This window comes from Lycium ferocissimum, chromosome 7 (genome assembly GCF_029784015.1).
Source record: "Lycium ferocissimum isolate CSIRO_LF1 chromosome 7, AGI_CSIRO_Lferr_CH_V1, whole genome shotgun sequence".
NCBI classification, from domain to species: domain Eukaryota; kingdom Viridiplantae; phylum Streptophyta; class Magnoliopsida; order Solanales; family Solanaceae; genus Lycium; species Lycium ferocissimum.
In genome coordinates, this window is record NC_081348.1 from 14852375 (window position 1) to 14867700 (window position 15326).

A 15326-nucleotide genomic window follows, 5' to 3' on the forward strand; every position below is an offset into this window, starting at 1 on the left:
ACTTCCCTTTCGGTCTTTCATCTTTTCAGCGTTCTTCTCACGAGCCATCTTTTTCTGGCTTGGCTAGGTGGGATAGCCGAGCCATTCCCTTTTCTTTCCTTTGCCTTTTGGCCATTGCCTCCACCCATGGCTTTGTTTGTTCTTTGATCTTAGCATGTACAAATTAGAGTTTTTTTTGGTTTTTTTGAGGATGCAAACTGAGTTATTATGCTTGTCTGCTTGCAAGTTGCAAGATGGATTATTAATTTGGTATATGTAATGTGGTGTTGGCGGTTTTGTATGCTTGCACAAGCTGTCAAGCTCTTGTTTTGCTATTTATATGTTATTATGCTTGCAAGTTTATTATTTTTTCTTGGTTAATGTCTTGGTTATAAGGCTGCAAATTTAGGATCTCATTATTTTTTGTTATGTTTACTCTAAAACTGAAATAAAAATAGTTACTTGTTTAAATTTTGAACAAATCGATTTGTGTCACCGAACCGAAATAATAAAAAACGGATCGAATTGAACCTAGAATGGATCGAGTTTAGTTGAGAATTTTAGAAAGTCAAAATTTGAAATTTCAACTCGATGATGGCCAAAACCGAACCGAATCGGTTGGTGCACAGGCCTAATTCGAACCCAGAACCTAGGGTTATTTTCGGCCACTTTTTTAAGCAAAGGGAAAATATTGAAGACCAGCAATTTGAGGGGCAAAAATTAAAGACTAGAGCCTTTGAAGGGTAATCCGTGCAAAAAAGCAGCATGCAGTTATCAATATATATGTGCTAATAAACGACGGGCAATTTGCACGATTGCCTTATTCGAGGGTAGGCTTTAATTTTTTCCTATCGCCTAATATACCGAGGTTCTGATTTCGAACCCGGTTCAATAATAAATAAAAAAATCGCAAGACAGAGTTTCGTAGCAAAATTATGCTTATTTAAGGCATAACTTTTGCCCGAATCAGAGGTTTCGCGAAAGCCTTGCCTTGCGATTTTTTTTTTAATTGAGTAAGCGGTGGTTCGAACTCAGAGCCTCGGAGTATTTTCGTCCACTTTTTAAACGAAGGCCAAAAATTAAAGACCAGTGCATTAGAAGGGAAATCCGCACAAAAAAATGATAAAGGACTGTGTTAACATTTTAATTTTGTTCCTAGCTAGTCGTCCAACATTGCATTTTTTTGTGCGGAGTGCCCTTCAAATGCACTGGTCTTTAATTTTTGTCCTCAAATTGTTGGTCTTTAATTTTTTCCCTTCGCCTAAAATTTTGTAAGTTCCGGGTTCAAACCCCGCTTAGTCAAAAATTTTAAAAAAATTCGCCAGGTAGAATTTGGATTAGCAAGGCATAGTTTTGCCTGCGAGACTCTGCCTTAAGGCAGAATTCTGCTTGAAGGTAAAATTCTTGAAGGCAAAATTCTGCCTTAAGACAGAGTTTTGCCCAGTTTTACCCAAAACAAGGTAGAGTTTTCTAAGGTATAGTTTGCCTGCAAAACTCTACCTTAAAACATAGTTTGTAGGCAACCTCTGCCTAGCGATTTTTTTTTTTTAATTTTCGCCTGAGCAGGGATTCGAACCCGGAACCCTGAGGTTTTAAGCCAAGGGCAAAAGTTAAATACTTTCATTTTGATGGGCAAAAATGAAAGACCACCCCAAAATAAGGGCATTACTGCGAATTGCCCTCATTGTTAAGCACTTGGATTGGACCTACGCACGGCCCTCCCGCATTGTACCTTTTTTTTAAAAAAAAAAGTAATAATAATAATTTTTTTTTTATTACATAAGGAATAGGGAGGGAAATGGGAAAGGGAATTACAATGTGGGGATTCGAACCCTCACCAATAAGATGAAAATTCAGGTAGCCAACCAACTCAACTACTAAGATCCCTACTCTAGTTGACCAAACATGGCTGAGTATAATACTCATCACTTCGGTCTTCGGCTGTATAAATTTGTATATTATATATAGATGTGTATATTATATGTATAGGAATGTATACAAAGGCGGATCTAAGATTTAAACTTTAGGGGTTCAATTTGTTAAGATTCTTAGTATTGAACCCATTGTATTTTAAAAGTTATGGGTATATGTCTACTATATATTGCAATTTTGATAAATTTTTACACATAAATTTATGCTCCATGCGTACGTTAGGGGTTCAGTTGAACCCCCACCTAATATGCTCTATACGCCCCTGTATGTATGGTACAAGTATATTTAATTAAAACTATACCTTTTTTTTTTTTTTTTAATTAAATTGATACGAGTCTCGAACCCTTGATCGAGCGGAAGACATTTAAGCATATCTACCACTAAGCTTGGGGAAGACTCATATATAAAACTCTACACTATCTATACATTGTGTCCTTATTTTATAAATTAGATGGCCGAATGGTGAGTGACTGTAATTTTCCTATGAAAAATATGGTAGATAATGATCGATTCAAGTTAAAACTGACCTCACATGCCATCTCTATGTATGAGAATTACGTATCCAAGTTTGCTAACTCTAAAAACAAAAAATGTTTGGCTAACTCTACTACAAGAAACAGAAAGAAAAGAGATGCCAGCTTTCTCCTGATCTTCCACTTCCCTTTTCCATCATATACGACATAAAGCAAGTCAACAAAGTAACTGAAACAAGTTAGTATTTTTTTTCCCAACATCATGTATAAAATCATCGATCATTGTTACAAAGGTATCTGAAAATAAAGCCTGAACCTCCAAACTTCACCATGAGACCATCATTTTCTCTTGTGATTATGCTACTTTCAATCTTGCTTTCGCCATCTTCATCGGTTGCATTAATTAAGTGCAACGATATAGATGGGCCTATGAAACCTTGCATAGATTGGATGACGACTGGCTACATGAGAACTGGGGTGCCTCCAGAGGCTTGTTGCAACGAGCTGTTTAAACTTGTAAGCATGGGAAGAAACACTGGTGAAAAAAAAGCTATTTGTGAATGTGTCAAGTCTGAGATGCAAGACCTGAACATCAACGATATAGTAGCTCAGTCACTTCCAGGACGCTGTCAAGTGAAATTGTCCTTCCCTGTAACACCAAAAGTGGATTGTTCCAAGTAAGTTTAATTATTATAGGGGTTGATTTAAAACACTAGAAACATCGTTTTAAATCTTTAGTCGAACTATCATTACACTTAAAAACACCCCAAAACTTGGCTAACTACAATTTAGTTCACCCCCACATTGACACATGGCACAGCAAGTGTGCTCAAACTCCAACAGGCGCGTGACTCGCTGCCACATCAGCGTTTTTTATTTTTTTTAGTTTTTAAACAAGAAAAATCAATTTTTTTTTTTACATTTCCCTTTAATTTTTTTTCCTATTCCAACATCTAAATTATCCCCTTCCTCCATTAAAAAGTGGACTTTTTTAAAATTAGAAAAAACTAATTTTTTTTTAAAAATGTGGAAAATCCATTTTTTAAAATATAAATACGAATGGATTTTTTATTAAAAAAATCTGGAAAACTGATTTTTTTTTTTTTTAAAAAAGTGCAAAACCCGTTATTTAAAAAAAAATCTGGAAAATTGATTTTTTTATTAAAAGACCTGGACTTTTTAAAAATCTAGAATACTACTTTTTTTAAGAATAAATTGGAAAACTGATAAATTTTTTCTAGATTTGAAAAATAATCTAATTTTCCAGGATTATTTTTTAAAAAATAAATCCGGGACTGGATTTTTTATTAAAAAATCTGGACGGGATTTTTTTTTTTTTTTAAAAAAATCTAGTTTTCCATTTTTTTTTTGTTTAAATCAAAATTTCCAGATTTAAAAAAAACAATCCATTGTTCCAAATTTTTTATAAAAAAATTAGTTTTACCATTGTTTTTAAAAATAATTTATCTACGTGGAGGACACATAGGATGAAAATGCCAAGTGGACAGCGAGTGCATTCCACTTGCTATGGCATGTCAACACGGGGGTGAATTGAAACGTAGTTAGCCAAGTCTAGGGGTGTTCTTAATTGTGACAATAGTTCAGGGACTAAAGTACGAAAACGTGTCAAGTTTAGGGGTGTTTTCATCAATTCAGCCATTATTATATGCACCCTTTTAACTTAATTTTGCAATTATATACTTATAATAGTAACAGATACTTATAATAGTAACAGAAGTGCAGCAAATTAAAAAGGTTTTTTATCTTTTTTGTTTCAACTGTGATGACCGGCAAGCTTGGCTGGTTCACGGCCTGACTACTTGCTATTGATTAGGCTTAGGTATATATAGAAAGAAATCACCTAGCGCTTTAATTTGTCTCTCTTGAGATTTAAGATGTTGCAATAACACATAATTTGGTGAAGGGGGTGGTATGTAATTGTTATAACGACTATTGGGTAGAAAAGGTATATTATTACAAGCTAGCTATATTAAATTTTGAATAACTAGCTGAAACATTGACTAAAACATAATGTTATTTACTAGCTAGTATAAGTTTAGATGATTGATCCTATCATAATTTTGTGACAGGATATGATGAACCTTGGAGTGATCTCGAGGACTTGAATAAGAAGGATGGAGTGCTGTCAATCTGTCATGAGGGAACTATTTCCTTATTAAAATAAAAAAAAATAAAAAAAGAAGAACAAACAAATGGTCTTGGACATATAATTCCTAGACAATCGTTCTTAAAACATGCAATATTTGGCTAGGACTACGTATTCCTTGATTGGAACTATTGTATTCCTTGTAAAATATCCATTAACCTTTTGCGTGTTTTCCTATATAAAAATTTCACTTTTCAGAATTGTTGCATTGCCTCTTAAAATTATACTTGCCTCCTATGTTTTCTGCGCTTTTCTTTTGGAGGAGAAAATTGGAGGATCGCACAATGGAGGGGGTCGACGGTACTACGAATCAAAATCTACATTTTCTTCTTTTTCAATTTTTTGGAAAAAGTACAAAGAAAAAAGTAATAATGATTAGCGATCTTCTTTTATCGTTGTAGTATTGAATTGCCACACGAAACAATGGGTGCTAGCTCAATAGTATAGTTGATCCTAACTCTTTGGAATATTATGGCCATTTTGTGCCAACTTATTAAATTTTGGCTAATATATGTCAATTAAGTCTAACACTTAGCACACCATGCCAAATTTACTTGTATAAATTTGCAAGATTCCTTCCCCTTATCCCTCTCTAGGGCTATTAATGCAATAAGAAGAAGAAAAAAGGGAGGGAAGATGGTTAGAGCAATGAGAGGTGCATAGGAAGAAGTGCCAATAACTCATCGAAAATATTCAAGGACATATTCTTGTGACTCATGAAACAAAACAGATTTTTTTTTTTTTTTGGGCTGAAAATGACTATATTATAGGTCTAGAACAAAAGTTCCTTTATAAGCCAATAAAAAAGTTCACTGGTTATCTCATTCATTGTAGTCTAATTAATACTCCAGTTCAGTAAATGCACAGTGATTAGGAAACTACTGCGTTTTAAGGCTCAGAAGATTTAAAGATTATTTTCTAAAAAGGAAGTTAGCATAAGCTTATCAACCAAATTTTGTAAACAAGAGAATTCACTATCTTAGACATTACAAAAGGAAAGTGTTGAAGACAAAAAGAATATGGTTGAAGCATCTTATCAATATGCAGTCACATTAGGAATCTCCTTTTAGCCTTCCCACTAACCTAAAGAGATTCTCACTCTGAAAGCTATTAACCTTTTCCCAGAAAAAAATAACATTGAAAAGGGAAAAACACACCATATGAATCTCCTCCATTAACAAACATATGGCTCCTAAGACAGGAGCAAACAAACAATTACAAATGTAACATCTAAAAAGGGGATTATTCCTTTGTGTCCCCAACGACATTTTCATGTGGAGACCTTCTAATTAAAAGAAAGGGGAAAAACTTTTCATACAATTAAAGATCAACGATGATTCACATTTTGCTGCAACTAACCTAGCCCCTAAAACAAAAGTTTTACGAAGAGTAAAACAATGACCATACAAGAACTCATGTCAAGATTACAAGTTTTACTACATTAAAAGACCAATAGAAAAGATTAAAAACACTTTAAGGATCTTGGTCATGGACAATTAGGATTTCTACCAGGTCCACCATAGTAAAAGTAGCTCCCCCAGTCATTATTCTTCCCTAGTTGAACATCATAGCAACTGTTATCCTCAGTATAAATCGCAAGGTCTTGAGGAGCTCTCAAGTTATTTGAATCATCAACTACCTGTTAACAATGGCGAAATCAGGAATTTCGCTAAGGATGTTTAAGATTTCTAAATATATATAATTTTTGACCTATATATGCGGTATTACTTTCTATATACACAGTATAATTTTTCAACGACAATGTTCAACTGACCTGTACATTCCTGAAATAGCTAGATTTCCCAAATCCTTCATCAGGGAAATGGCCACTCCCCATTTGAGTTGTGGTGTGAAGTCCATCAGATTCTGAATTCACCACCTCCCCACCCCATTCAACCATTGTAGCATGGTCTGTTAAGTAAGAAAACAAAAAGCCTGGCCAGTATCCCAGTACATAGTCATTCCCAAATTGCATCCACCAGTTTCCCTCTTTTGGGTCCTAAATAATTTCAAGATAAGTAAATAAAAGTTAAAAAACAGATTTTTTATGAATTAAATGGCAGAAGAGTACACTAACTCAAAAACAAAGAAAAAGAAAAGCATGGACTCATCAAGAAAATGTCAGAGATTCTCTCTGTCTTCACATAATTTAATCAATTATGCATTCACATTCAAATAATGGACGCCTCAATAAAAAATGCAGAGGAACAAACTAGGGTGTACTTTTCTATAGAATATGAGGTATAATTGTTGAATGCAAGATTTGTGAATCCCATAAAATAAATTACCTTCCAGACAAGAATGCTTATATCATATTGTGAACCATGATAGCTGGAAAGAGGGTTAATGGTGGCCCCCATTGCTATTTCATTATTGATTTGAATAAAGCCTGAGCATAGCAGGTTGTAGCAGCCCGTGGCTTGATAAGCATCACTCTGTGCAAAATAATTTTCCCAAAATTTCAATTTCATAGCACACATTCTTTGATTTAGAAATTTATGTGTATGCTAGCAGTATTTTTATAAGAGAAGAAAAAAACATTTCACTTACAGTCCAGTAGGTGAAAAGTCTTGTGTTGTTATCTCCATACAAATCAGGACTAACCTGTTTTTACCCCCAAAAGGACAAGAAGTCACCAGACTAATAGATACAGACATATAATATGACAATAATTTCACTCTCTAATTGTTCAAACAATAATTGAATTGTCATCTAAAAAGACAAACTAAAAAAGGAATATATTTACCTGCCAGCCAGCTTCAATACTATTAAGATCTGAATCAAAAGAACCACCAAGAAGCCAAATCTGAGATAAGCTAAACTCATTGGGTTGCTGAATTTTAGGTTCCCAAACGTTTATGGTTGCTTTTGCACCATAATACTTGTCTCCTTCAACATAAGCTATTGCATGCTAAAAGAACTCCAAAGGAACAGAAACAGAAAACCAAAACAATTAATTCAATGAAACTTCATATTCTACTTAACTATAAAGAGAATTAAAGAAGTTAATTTAGTGTACCTGATGACCAGTTTGGCTAACAAGGCCAGGTCTACCAGATTGTGGTTTAGCAATGGTAGAATGTTTATTCTTCCTTCCATAGCTTTTCATGTTACTTGCTCTTAAAATGTCATCTTTTTTGGTTCTTCTAATTGGAATTGTTCCTTCTGGACATTTCCCATTCAAATGCCATAGTTGTGTAATTGAATTTGACCCTTCATTCTTGGTATTTGCTTTAGACATTTTTCCATTACGAAATAGGCCTTCTGGATGATAATTTGGCATCATCTAGTACCACGCAAAAAGAAAAATACTCAAAATTTTCCCACCAAGATTACTACTACAAAAATTGAATTCAAAGGGTTTTTTTTTACTTTGGGAAAAGCTAACCTGTAAAGTGTGATTCTTGAGTAAAGGATGATCAAAAGCTGGTTGGTGAGACATATTAACACAATCAATAATATCACCATCTGGGCTCTGTTATTTTTTCCCAAAAGAAATTACCATCAATAACAAAAGACAGACAAAAAAATGGAGCAAAAAAGGGTATATTGTATTAACCTTGATGGACTTGATTGGAGTTTTGTTTAAACGATTCAAATGCTTTTGAACCTCAAGTTTTTGTGCAGAAAGAGACATGCCCTGTTTGGCTTCTCCAACAGACACCATGAAAAGCAAAAACAAGCAAAACATCCCTTCCATATTCATCTTCACATTGTCAAAGCACACCTTATCCATTACAAACTCTATTTTCCAAGCTTTTTGGTGCACTCTAACTGAACTGGGGCTTCTTGAATTCTTCAACCATGAATATGAATATTTGAAAAACAAAAAGGGGACAGAAAACAACAACAAAATTTGCCGACGCTCGTGAAGAGTGTAGGGGTAAAATGGGAAATATATTCCAAGAAAGGAAGAGGAAGTAAAAGAATGGATATGGAATGTGAAGAGGTGGAGAGTAGGGAAATGTAGTTTTCTGTGATACTAAACATAAACAGCTGCAATTTTTTGTCCTTTTTGTTGTACTGTTTGATGTGTGTGAGAGTGTGGACCAGTGATGTGATTTTAGTCTTGCTCCACATTAAAAATAAGGTGAGGAAAATAGGAATACTAGTATGTAATAGTAAAAACATAAGATTATGAATATCTGTAAATTTAAATAATTTTGTTATTTTTTTTAAAAGTAAGAAATTAAGTTTTTGGATAGTATTTTCTTGTAACAATTAAATAAGTTTTAAATATGAAATGTTATTATAGGCATATTGTGCCAATTTTAAAAAATATATACATAAAATACCTAATTTTGTGGAGAGACCATGAGTTTACGTGCTTCATAATTCCTTATATAAATTCGCCCGAGAATATAATCCTCCCAACCATTGTAGACAATCTCTTCATGTCGACTTGTTGAGTATGATTTTTTTTTTTTTAATTTAAAACTATGAGTCTATTTTTTATTTTTATTTTCTTGCATTTAGAAAATAGATGAAATCACCATTTTGAATTGAAATTCTACCTTTTAGGTGAATATGACATTTGAAATAAAAATTACAAATTGAAGTCGAAATTTTGTTCAAATATCGTAAACAAATACAAATTTCAAATCAAATCTTCAAATTTAAATTCTAAATTGCATGGCCAAACGAACCCTCGTTTTTAGAAATTAGAGCAAAGTAAATATTTTTAAAATTAAAATAAGAAGAAGATTGTGACCCAGAAATTAAGAAAGCTATTATATATAACAGAACATTAATTTTCAAGTCGTAATGTTTATTACTGATATTATTAGTAGTGGACTAGTGGTTACTCGTTGGGGATACGGTGGAGTACTTACATCGCTGAAATTAGCCTTATCATTACTTTTCTTTTTCATCAGAAACTGTCTATAGAAATGTTAACTCATAAATATTCTCCAAAACAAGAAAAAGCTTTTTGTGGTCCAATTTTTTTTGTTTCCTTCTATTAATTGTTTCCAAATCTATAATACCGTTTAACCAGTTGTATTAATTTCCCATCACTTTGTCAACTACATTAATCTAAGACTATATATATCTATATATCTACCCATATGCCATGCATCGTCTTTACTCTTTAGTCTTTCCTCATCAAGTCCCCCATATGTAGGCACATTGTAATGGCACTACCAGGGAAATTAAAGCCCTAATTAAGTTGAAACTTTTATCCATAACACACAACACCACCCCCCCCCCCCGGCGCTGGGGGGATTTTTACGGTAAACAGCAGTCCAAAATGGCCCATTCAAAAAAATAATCATAATTTTTACAAAATATTCACCATATACTTTCATATGCAGCCCCTAAACTTGTCTTTTTTTTCATTTTTGCACCTCAACTAAGTATTGTTCCTATTGAGCTCCTGAACTCGGTCTCAAGTGTGTCTATCAAACACAATCCGACTTACATAACATATATGAGTTTCATTTTCTTTAGTCTTGCGCGTGAATTAAAAAATGGGTGGGGGGTTTTAATTGGTTGAATTTTCCACGTAGGATGCGATTGACATTCACGCGCAAGGCTAAAGAAAATAAAACTCACCATATATGTTATGTAAGTTGGATTGTGTTTGACGATGCACACACGGCGCTTGGGGTTGATAGGAACAACAACACTTAGGAGTGCCAAAAAAAAAAAATAAAAAAAAGGCAAGTTTAGGGGCTACATATGCATTAAGCCTTATACACACACACCCATTGATTATACAACTATTATATATTTATTATACACTTGCTATACATCGAGCTAGTATACACTGTGGGCGGATTTAGAGTCCCCGAACAAACGCAAAAATTAGGCCGGTGGTCTGCGCTGTCAAAATCGTCTCTAGTGTCCCTGTTCGATTCCCATTGACAACATTATTTTTTATATTTGGCTTTTGTTATTTTTTTTAACCCCTGAATGAAAATCCTGAATCCGCCACTGTATACACTTGTGCCCCTATTAAAGGTTACAACTAGGCACACGTAAATAACTTTTAGCCATCTAAACAAAACTTTAAACTTCTTTTTTTCTCTCTCAAAACTTATATCTTTCAAAGCCTAGGGGAATACGACTAACGTAGGTTCCATGTTGAATCACAAGATAATATTGCATTTTGACGAGAGAGGATCCTTTTCTCTTGCTTGAAATTTATTTCTCAAGATAGGATTAATTATGCCTTAACTTTGTCAGAATAACTAGTGGTTCATCTAACTAATAATGAAGATGTATATTTGACCCATTAATTGATGCAATCATTATGTAATTTTAATTTGAACTCAATGGATGCGACAAACTAATATACGGCGACAACAGAAACGGTACCACACGAGTTATTGCTAATTTGCTATCTTTTCCCCTTTTTCCTCGGGTTATATCCATACTTTTCTCCGTCTAACAGTGCATTCCGCCCTAATATAATTATATTAGTTTTGATTAAACATGAAAACTAAAATAGTAAACATTGTTTTTTGAATTGTATAATATTAAATTATAAATGTATGGAGTATATACAAACATCCTTTGAATGTCACAATCTTAAATAAGTCATCCAGAATGTTGGAATTAGAGAATTATCAAATATAAAAAGAGGTATTTTAAAAAAGAAAATAAACTAAACCAAAAAATAAGACACTTAAATTGAAACAGAGGAAGTAGTATATATCGAAACTTTATTCATCTTGTAATTTACATTCAACAAAGTAAAATTCCCTTTAGCATTTAGTAGACACAAATTGTGTAATTTGAAGACAAACACATTGAATGCAATTTGTCTTTAGCTTGTGGAAGTGAATAAGACTATAGTGACTATAGTTAAAAAGTTGTAAAACTTTATATGTGAACAACGATACATACTTGTGACAAGAGGTGCCCCCATGCACCCTATTTTACTTTATAACACACATGGGTGATGACATATTCATACAAAATTTAGTTAGTAGTCCATCAAATCGGTTACAATAATGGGGGGTTGGGTTTGACCCACAGTTAGGCTATCATCCACTTTTGTGAAGCAAAATTGCCTATACGCTCCACTAATGGCCAATTTCATAATGGATGCTAGCTAGGGTTTGTATGAACGGTAAAGGCAACTCGTAAGGTCCATATCTTTTGAAAAAGATGAGGACATAGATTTGAATGGGGGAATTTGAATTGTTTCCAAAGATAATAAGGACTTGATCCTGTCCTTTTGCAATGGAAATTAATTTTCTTTTTGTTGCTATTGTTAGAAAAATCAAGAACTTTTTGAAAAAATTTGATCCTTATATAAAAAACTTTTGAGTTAATGTCTTGAGAATTTGAGTTAATGTCTTGAGAAGCTAAGCTTTGATGGTCCAATATTTTCTCAAGGGAGAGTCAAGAAGAAATAGCGGCTAAGTTTGTGGTGCAAAGGGTTTTTAATTCATTTCGCCCGAATTGTATAAGCTAGTTTGGTGTACATATTTAGCACCATTACTATATATAAGAAGGGTCAATATAACTTTTTTGTAGTACTTAGATAGAGTCCTTAGTTACATTACAACTAAGGGTTACCAATTAAAGATTTCCTCTTCCAAATTTATCCCTATATTTGTCATTTATTGTTTCCTCTACTATGGGGTATTTTAAAAATATTAAAACACTTTCAAGCCTTTTTTGATTATAGAAAATCCCTTTGACTAACTTGTTTGAAGTAAACGTGACGTGTACTATAACTTCTTCATATGCCTTATTTTTACTCCTACTTTATTTTTTTATTACTTAAGGTGCCACACCAATTTTGGTAAATTTAGAAAATTTTAAGGCCCTCTTAAAACGCTTAAGAATTGTGAATTGTCATGATGTCAATAAAAAAAAAACACATCACTATGCATAATTTGAGAGAATACACCACATTTGCAGTTACATTAACTAAAATATGTACTGTATTGATCACAAAAATTGAAATTTCTCTAATTAACAGCTCTTTAATTGTTCAGTGTGAAACTTTAAAAATTTAATAGATAAAATTGGTCTTCATTTGGATTAGATATTGTTACCTAAAATATTTATTTTTATCTAATCATTTGTTAACAATATTTAAATTTAAATCTTTTCATAGGCATGTCTTGTTTGTTTGTACGTTGATTACCCATATCGTTCTTGCTTAAGAAATTAACTTTCTCTTTTGGATATTATTTGGTGTATTATGATTCTTTATTTTTTAAATTTATATTTACACTTAAAAATTACATAAAAATAAATTATAATATGAACTTGATGGAATAGCTTAAATGTTGAGAACATCTTTGAAAAATATGTAGTTAATGAAATAATTTTTAGTTTTTCAAGGTAGTAATGTCAAACATCTTGTGACAAAAGGAAGTAAACTTTTTATGTTTTTCAGTATCATTTTTTTTTATGCGGGTAAAAAATATGTTAGGCGGTGTCTGTTAGTATAGGGAAACATGATTAAATGAATCATGAGGCATTGAATCTTCATTTGTGTTTGAGAAAATAATTAAAATGTACATTTTATAAAATAATGTACCATTTGAACTAACAAGAGGAAAAAAAAATGTCATTTTCTCATCACGTTAATTTTTAGAAAGTAAAAGGAAAGTCTAATTATATTAAGAAAACTAATTAATTTTTTTCTAATTAATTTTCTTCATCTTTTCAGTATACTTTGTATATAATTGAATTAACATCTACAAACATTTGCAAAATATGAAAATTTATTTTTATTTATTTGAAAGTTATCTTTGTTTATAAGTAATCTCATTAAAATCTCAACAAAAGAATAAATATAGCATATCTAATTGATATCTCTAGAACCAAACTATCTTTCTTTTTTTTTGGAATAAAATGTTATAGTTCATATTGGATGTTGTTAAAAAATTAAGAGACTTTATATCATGCATTTGTTTGAAGGTCAAAAAAAAAAAAAAAAAAAAAAAAAGTTCTAAAGTAAGAGGAAAAAAAGAATTTTGGTTTAATTTTCAAATATTTTTATGCAATTTAAATATAGAAGCCTTTAATTTTTAAGAGTTTGCAATGAGTTTGCAAAAAATATCAAATTAATCTTTAAATAAGTTAATGTGACAAAGAGTGGGATTTTTTTTTTTTTTTTTAAATTACAAATTTAACTTTTAATCTTGGTTTTGGGTCCGTGCTAGATTTTGCAGAAAATATCGAACTAATCTTTTAATAGCTTAATGTCACAAAGAAGCGGACAAAAACTAAAAATAAGTACAAATTTAACTTTCAATCGTAGTAAGCACGGGCCAAAAGCCACTAGTATGTGTATATAAGTTAAAATTATTGTGTTTTGCATATATAATAGATGCATAGGCGGAGATAGGATTTCGGGCTTATGAGTCTGAGATTCTAGTCATTTAAAGTTAATGGATTCTAAATTAGTAATTTGTACATAGTCAATAAAATTTTAATATAAATATAAGGCTTGGATCAAAATTATTGGGTTCAGTTAATTACGTAACTGAAATGTTATCTCTGCTCCTGAATATATGTTGAATTCCCTTTGATTTTTGATGTGTTTATTTCCTAATATTTTAAATTTCCTTTAGTGAAAATTTGGCTCCGCTGTCCTAAAGAGAGAGCAAAAAAGATTAGACGAATCGGACGTGCCCCTGTAAAGTATGATAATTTTGAATTTGATGGACCGGCAGTGTTCTACTTTAATGGATCGGATGCGTAAAATAATAATTAGATCAAGATATCAGATTATCATTTGGATAAAATTTAGAGAAAAGCGGAGAGCTCCAAATACTTAATCAATTTGTTAATCATCACTTCAATTTACAATATGATTAATGAAAGTTGCACTACGAGAAGAGGACAACCTAACTACCTAGTGACAGATCACCCCTTTAAAGGCTGATGGAAAAGGGTGGGGAAATTATAATAAAGTTTGGTACTCATCCAGCTTTTGGAAACAAAGTGGAACCTCTTTTTAAAATTTTATTTTTATGAGCAGTTCTGATTTTGCCATCACAAATATTCCTGTTTTTGACACATGCTGTTTAGTTGTCAAGATTCTTATGCTATTTCCTGATGCGCTTACCACCTTAAAGAAAATAGGAAAGGTAAAATCTACACACCTATAAGTAAATATATTTAGAGGGTGTTTGGCTAAGCTTATAAGCTGGTTTGACCAGCTTATAAGCACTTTTTAATTTATCTACGCATTTGGTAAACATCAAAAGTGTTTATAAGTCACAATAAGCTATAAGCTATAAGTTGGTCATCCCTAACTTATTATTTATAACTTATAAGCACTTTTGGTTTGACCAACTTTTTTACAATTTATCCCTAATATTCTTCTGCAATTCCTTAAATACCTTTTCTTAAATCAAAACCCCTAACCCGTTAGCATTAGTACTTTTGCAAATTCTCTACACTTAAAATTTTCTCTACATCTTAAACGTTAACAAGAATTCCTTTACATTCTCGTTAGCATTATTTGGGGTAATAAATTTATTTCTTTTTACATATTGTTTTATGAAGATGCATCCTGGAGTATTTTGCAATTTCTCTTGAACCCCTTATCTTGTCTTGTTCCTTCTTGATATATTAATGTCATCCATATATTTTTTCACTTATGCTTGTGCATGTATTCTTTTAATTATTAGTATATAATTTGCAGCAGTGATAAATATGATATGTTTTTGTCGTGAACTTGCATGTGTGTCATATTAAATGTTACATATACTTATGATTATATTTTTGCTTATTATAAGATAATTTTATAAAAATAATTTTATCTAATCAATTTTGTATTAAAATAAAGTGAGACATAA

The 15326-nt window shown here is 32.0% G+C and overlaps 2 protein-coding genes across 2 annotated transcripts; one reads left to right on the forward strand and one right to left on the reverse strand.

The window, feature by feature from the left end:
- The first annotated feature begins 2543 nt into the window (after window positions 1–2543).
- Window positions 2544–4751, forward strand: LOC132062548 (non-specific lipid-transfer protein 1-like). Its single transcript, XM_059455099.1, has 2 exons — window positions 2544–3061; window positions 4475–4751. The coding sequence occupies exons 1-2, from the start codon at window positions 2715–2717 to the stop codon at window positions 4479–4481; spliced, it is 354 nt and encodes a 117-aa protein (XP_059311082.1). The 5' UTR covers window positions 2544–2714; the 3' UTR covers window positions 4482–4751.
- Window positions 4752–5688: 937 nt separating this feature from the next.
- On the reverse strand, window positions 5689–8598 carry LOC132063468 (protein neprosin-like). Its single transcript, XM_059456015.1, has 8 exons — window positions 8111–8598; window positions 7940–8026; window positions 7571–7837; window positions 7298–7462; window positions 7102–7155; window positions 6840–6986; window positions 6326–6550; window positions 5689–6190 (listed from the first exon to the last, which is right to left on the reverse strand). Exons 1-8 carry the CDS (start codon window positions 8285–8287, stop codon window positions 6038–6040), a joined length of 1275 nt encoding a protein of 424 aa, XP_059311998.1. The 5' UTR covers window positions 8288–8598; the 3' UTR covers window positions 5689–6037.
- Between the last annotated feature and the right edge of the window lie 6728 nt (window positions 8599–15326).

Coding starts and splice junctions, on each gene's coding strand:
- LOC132062548 (XM_059455099.1), top strand. CDS start 2,715: ATGAGACCATCATTTTCTCTTGTGATTATGCTACTTTCAATCTTGCTT.
- LOC132063468 (XM_059456015.1), bottom strand. CDS start 8,287: ATGGATAAGGTGTGCTTTGACAATGTGAAGATGAATATGGAAGGGATG. Junction 8,027..8,110: donor CTCCAATCAAGTCCATCAAG/GTTAATACAATA, acceptor AAAAAATAACAG/AGCCCAGATGGTGATATTAT. Junction 7,463..7,570: donor TTAGCCAAACTGGTCATCAG/GTACACTAAATT, acceptor GAGTTCTTTTAG/CATGCAATAGCTTATGTTGA.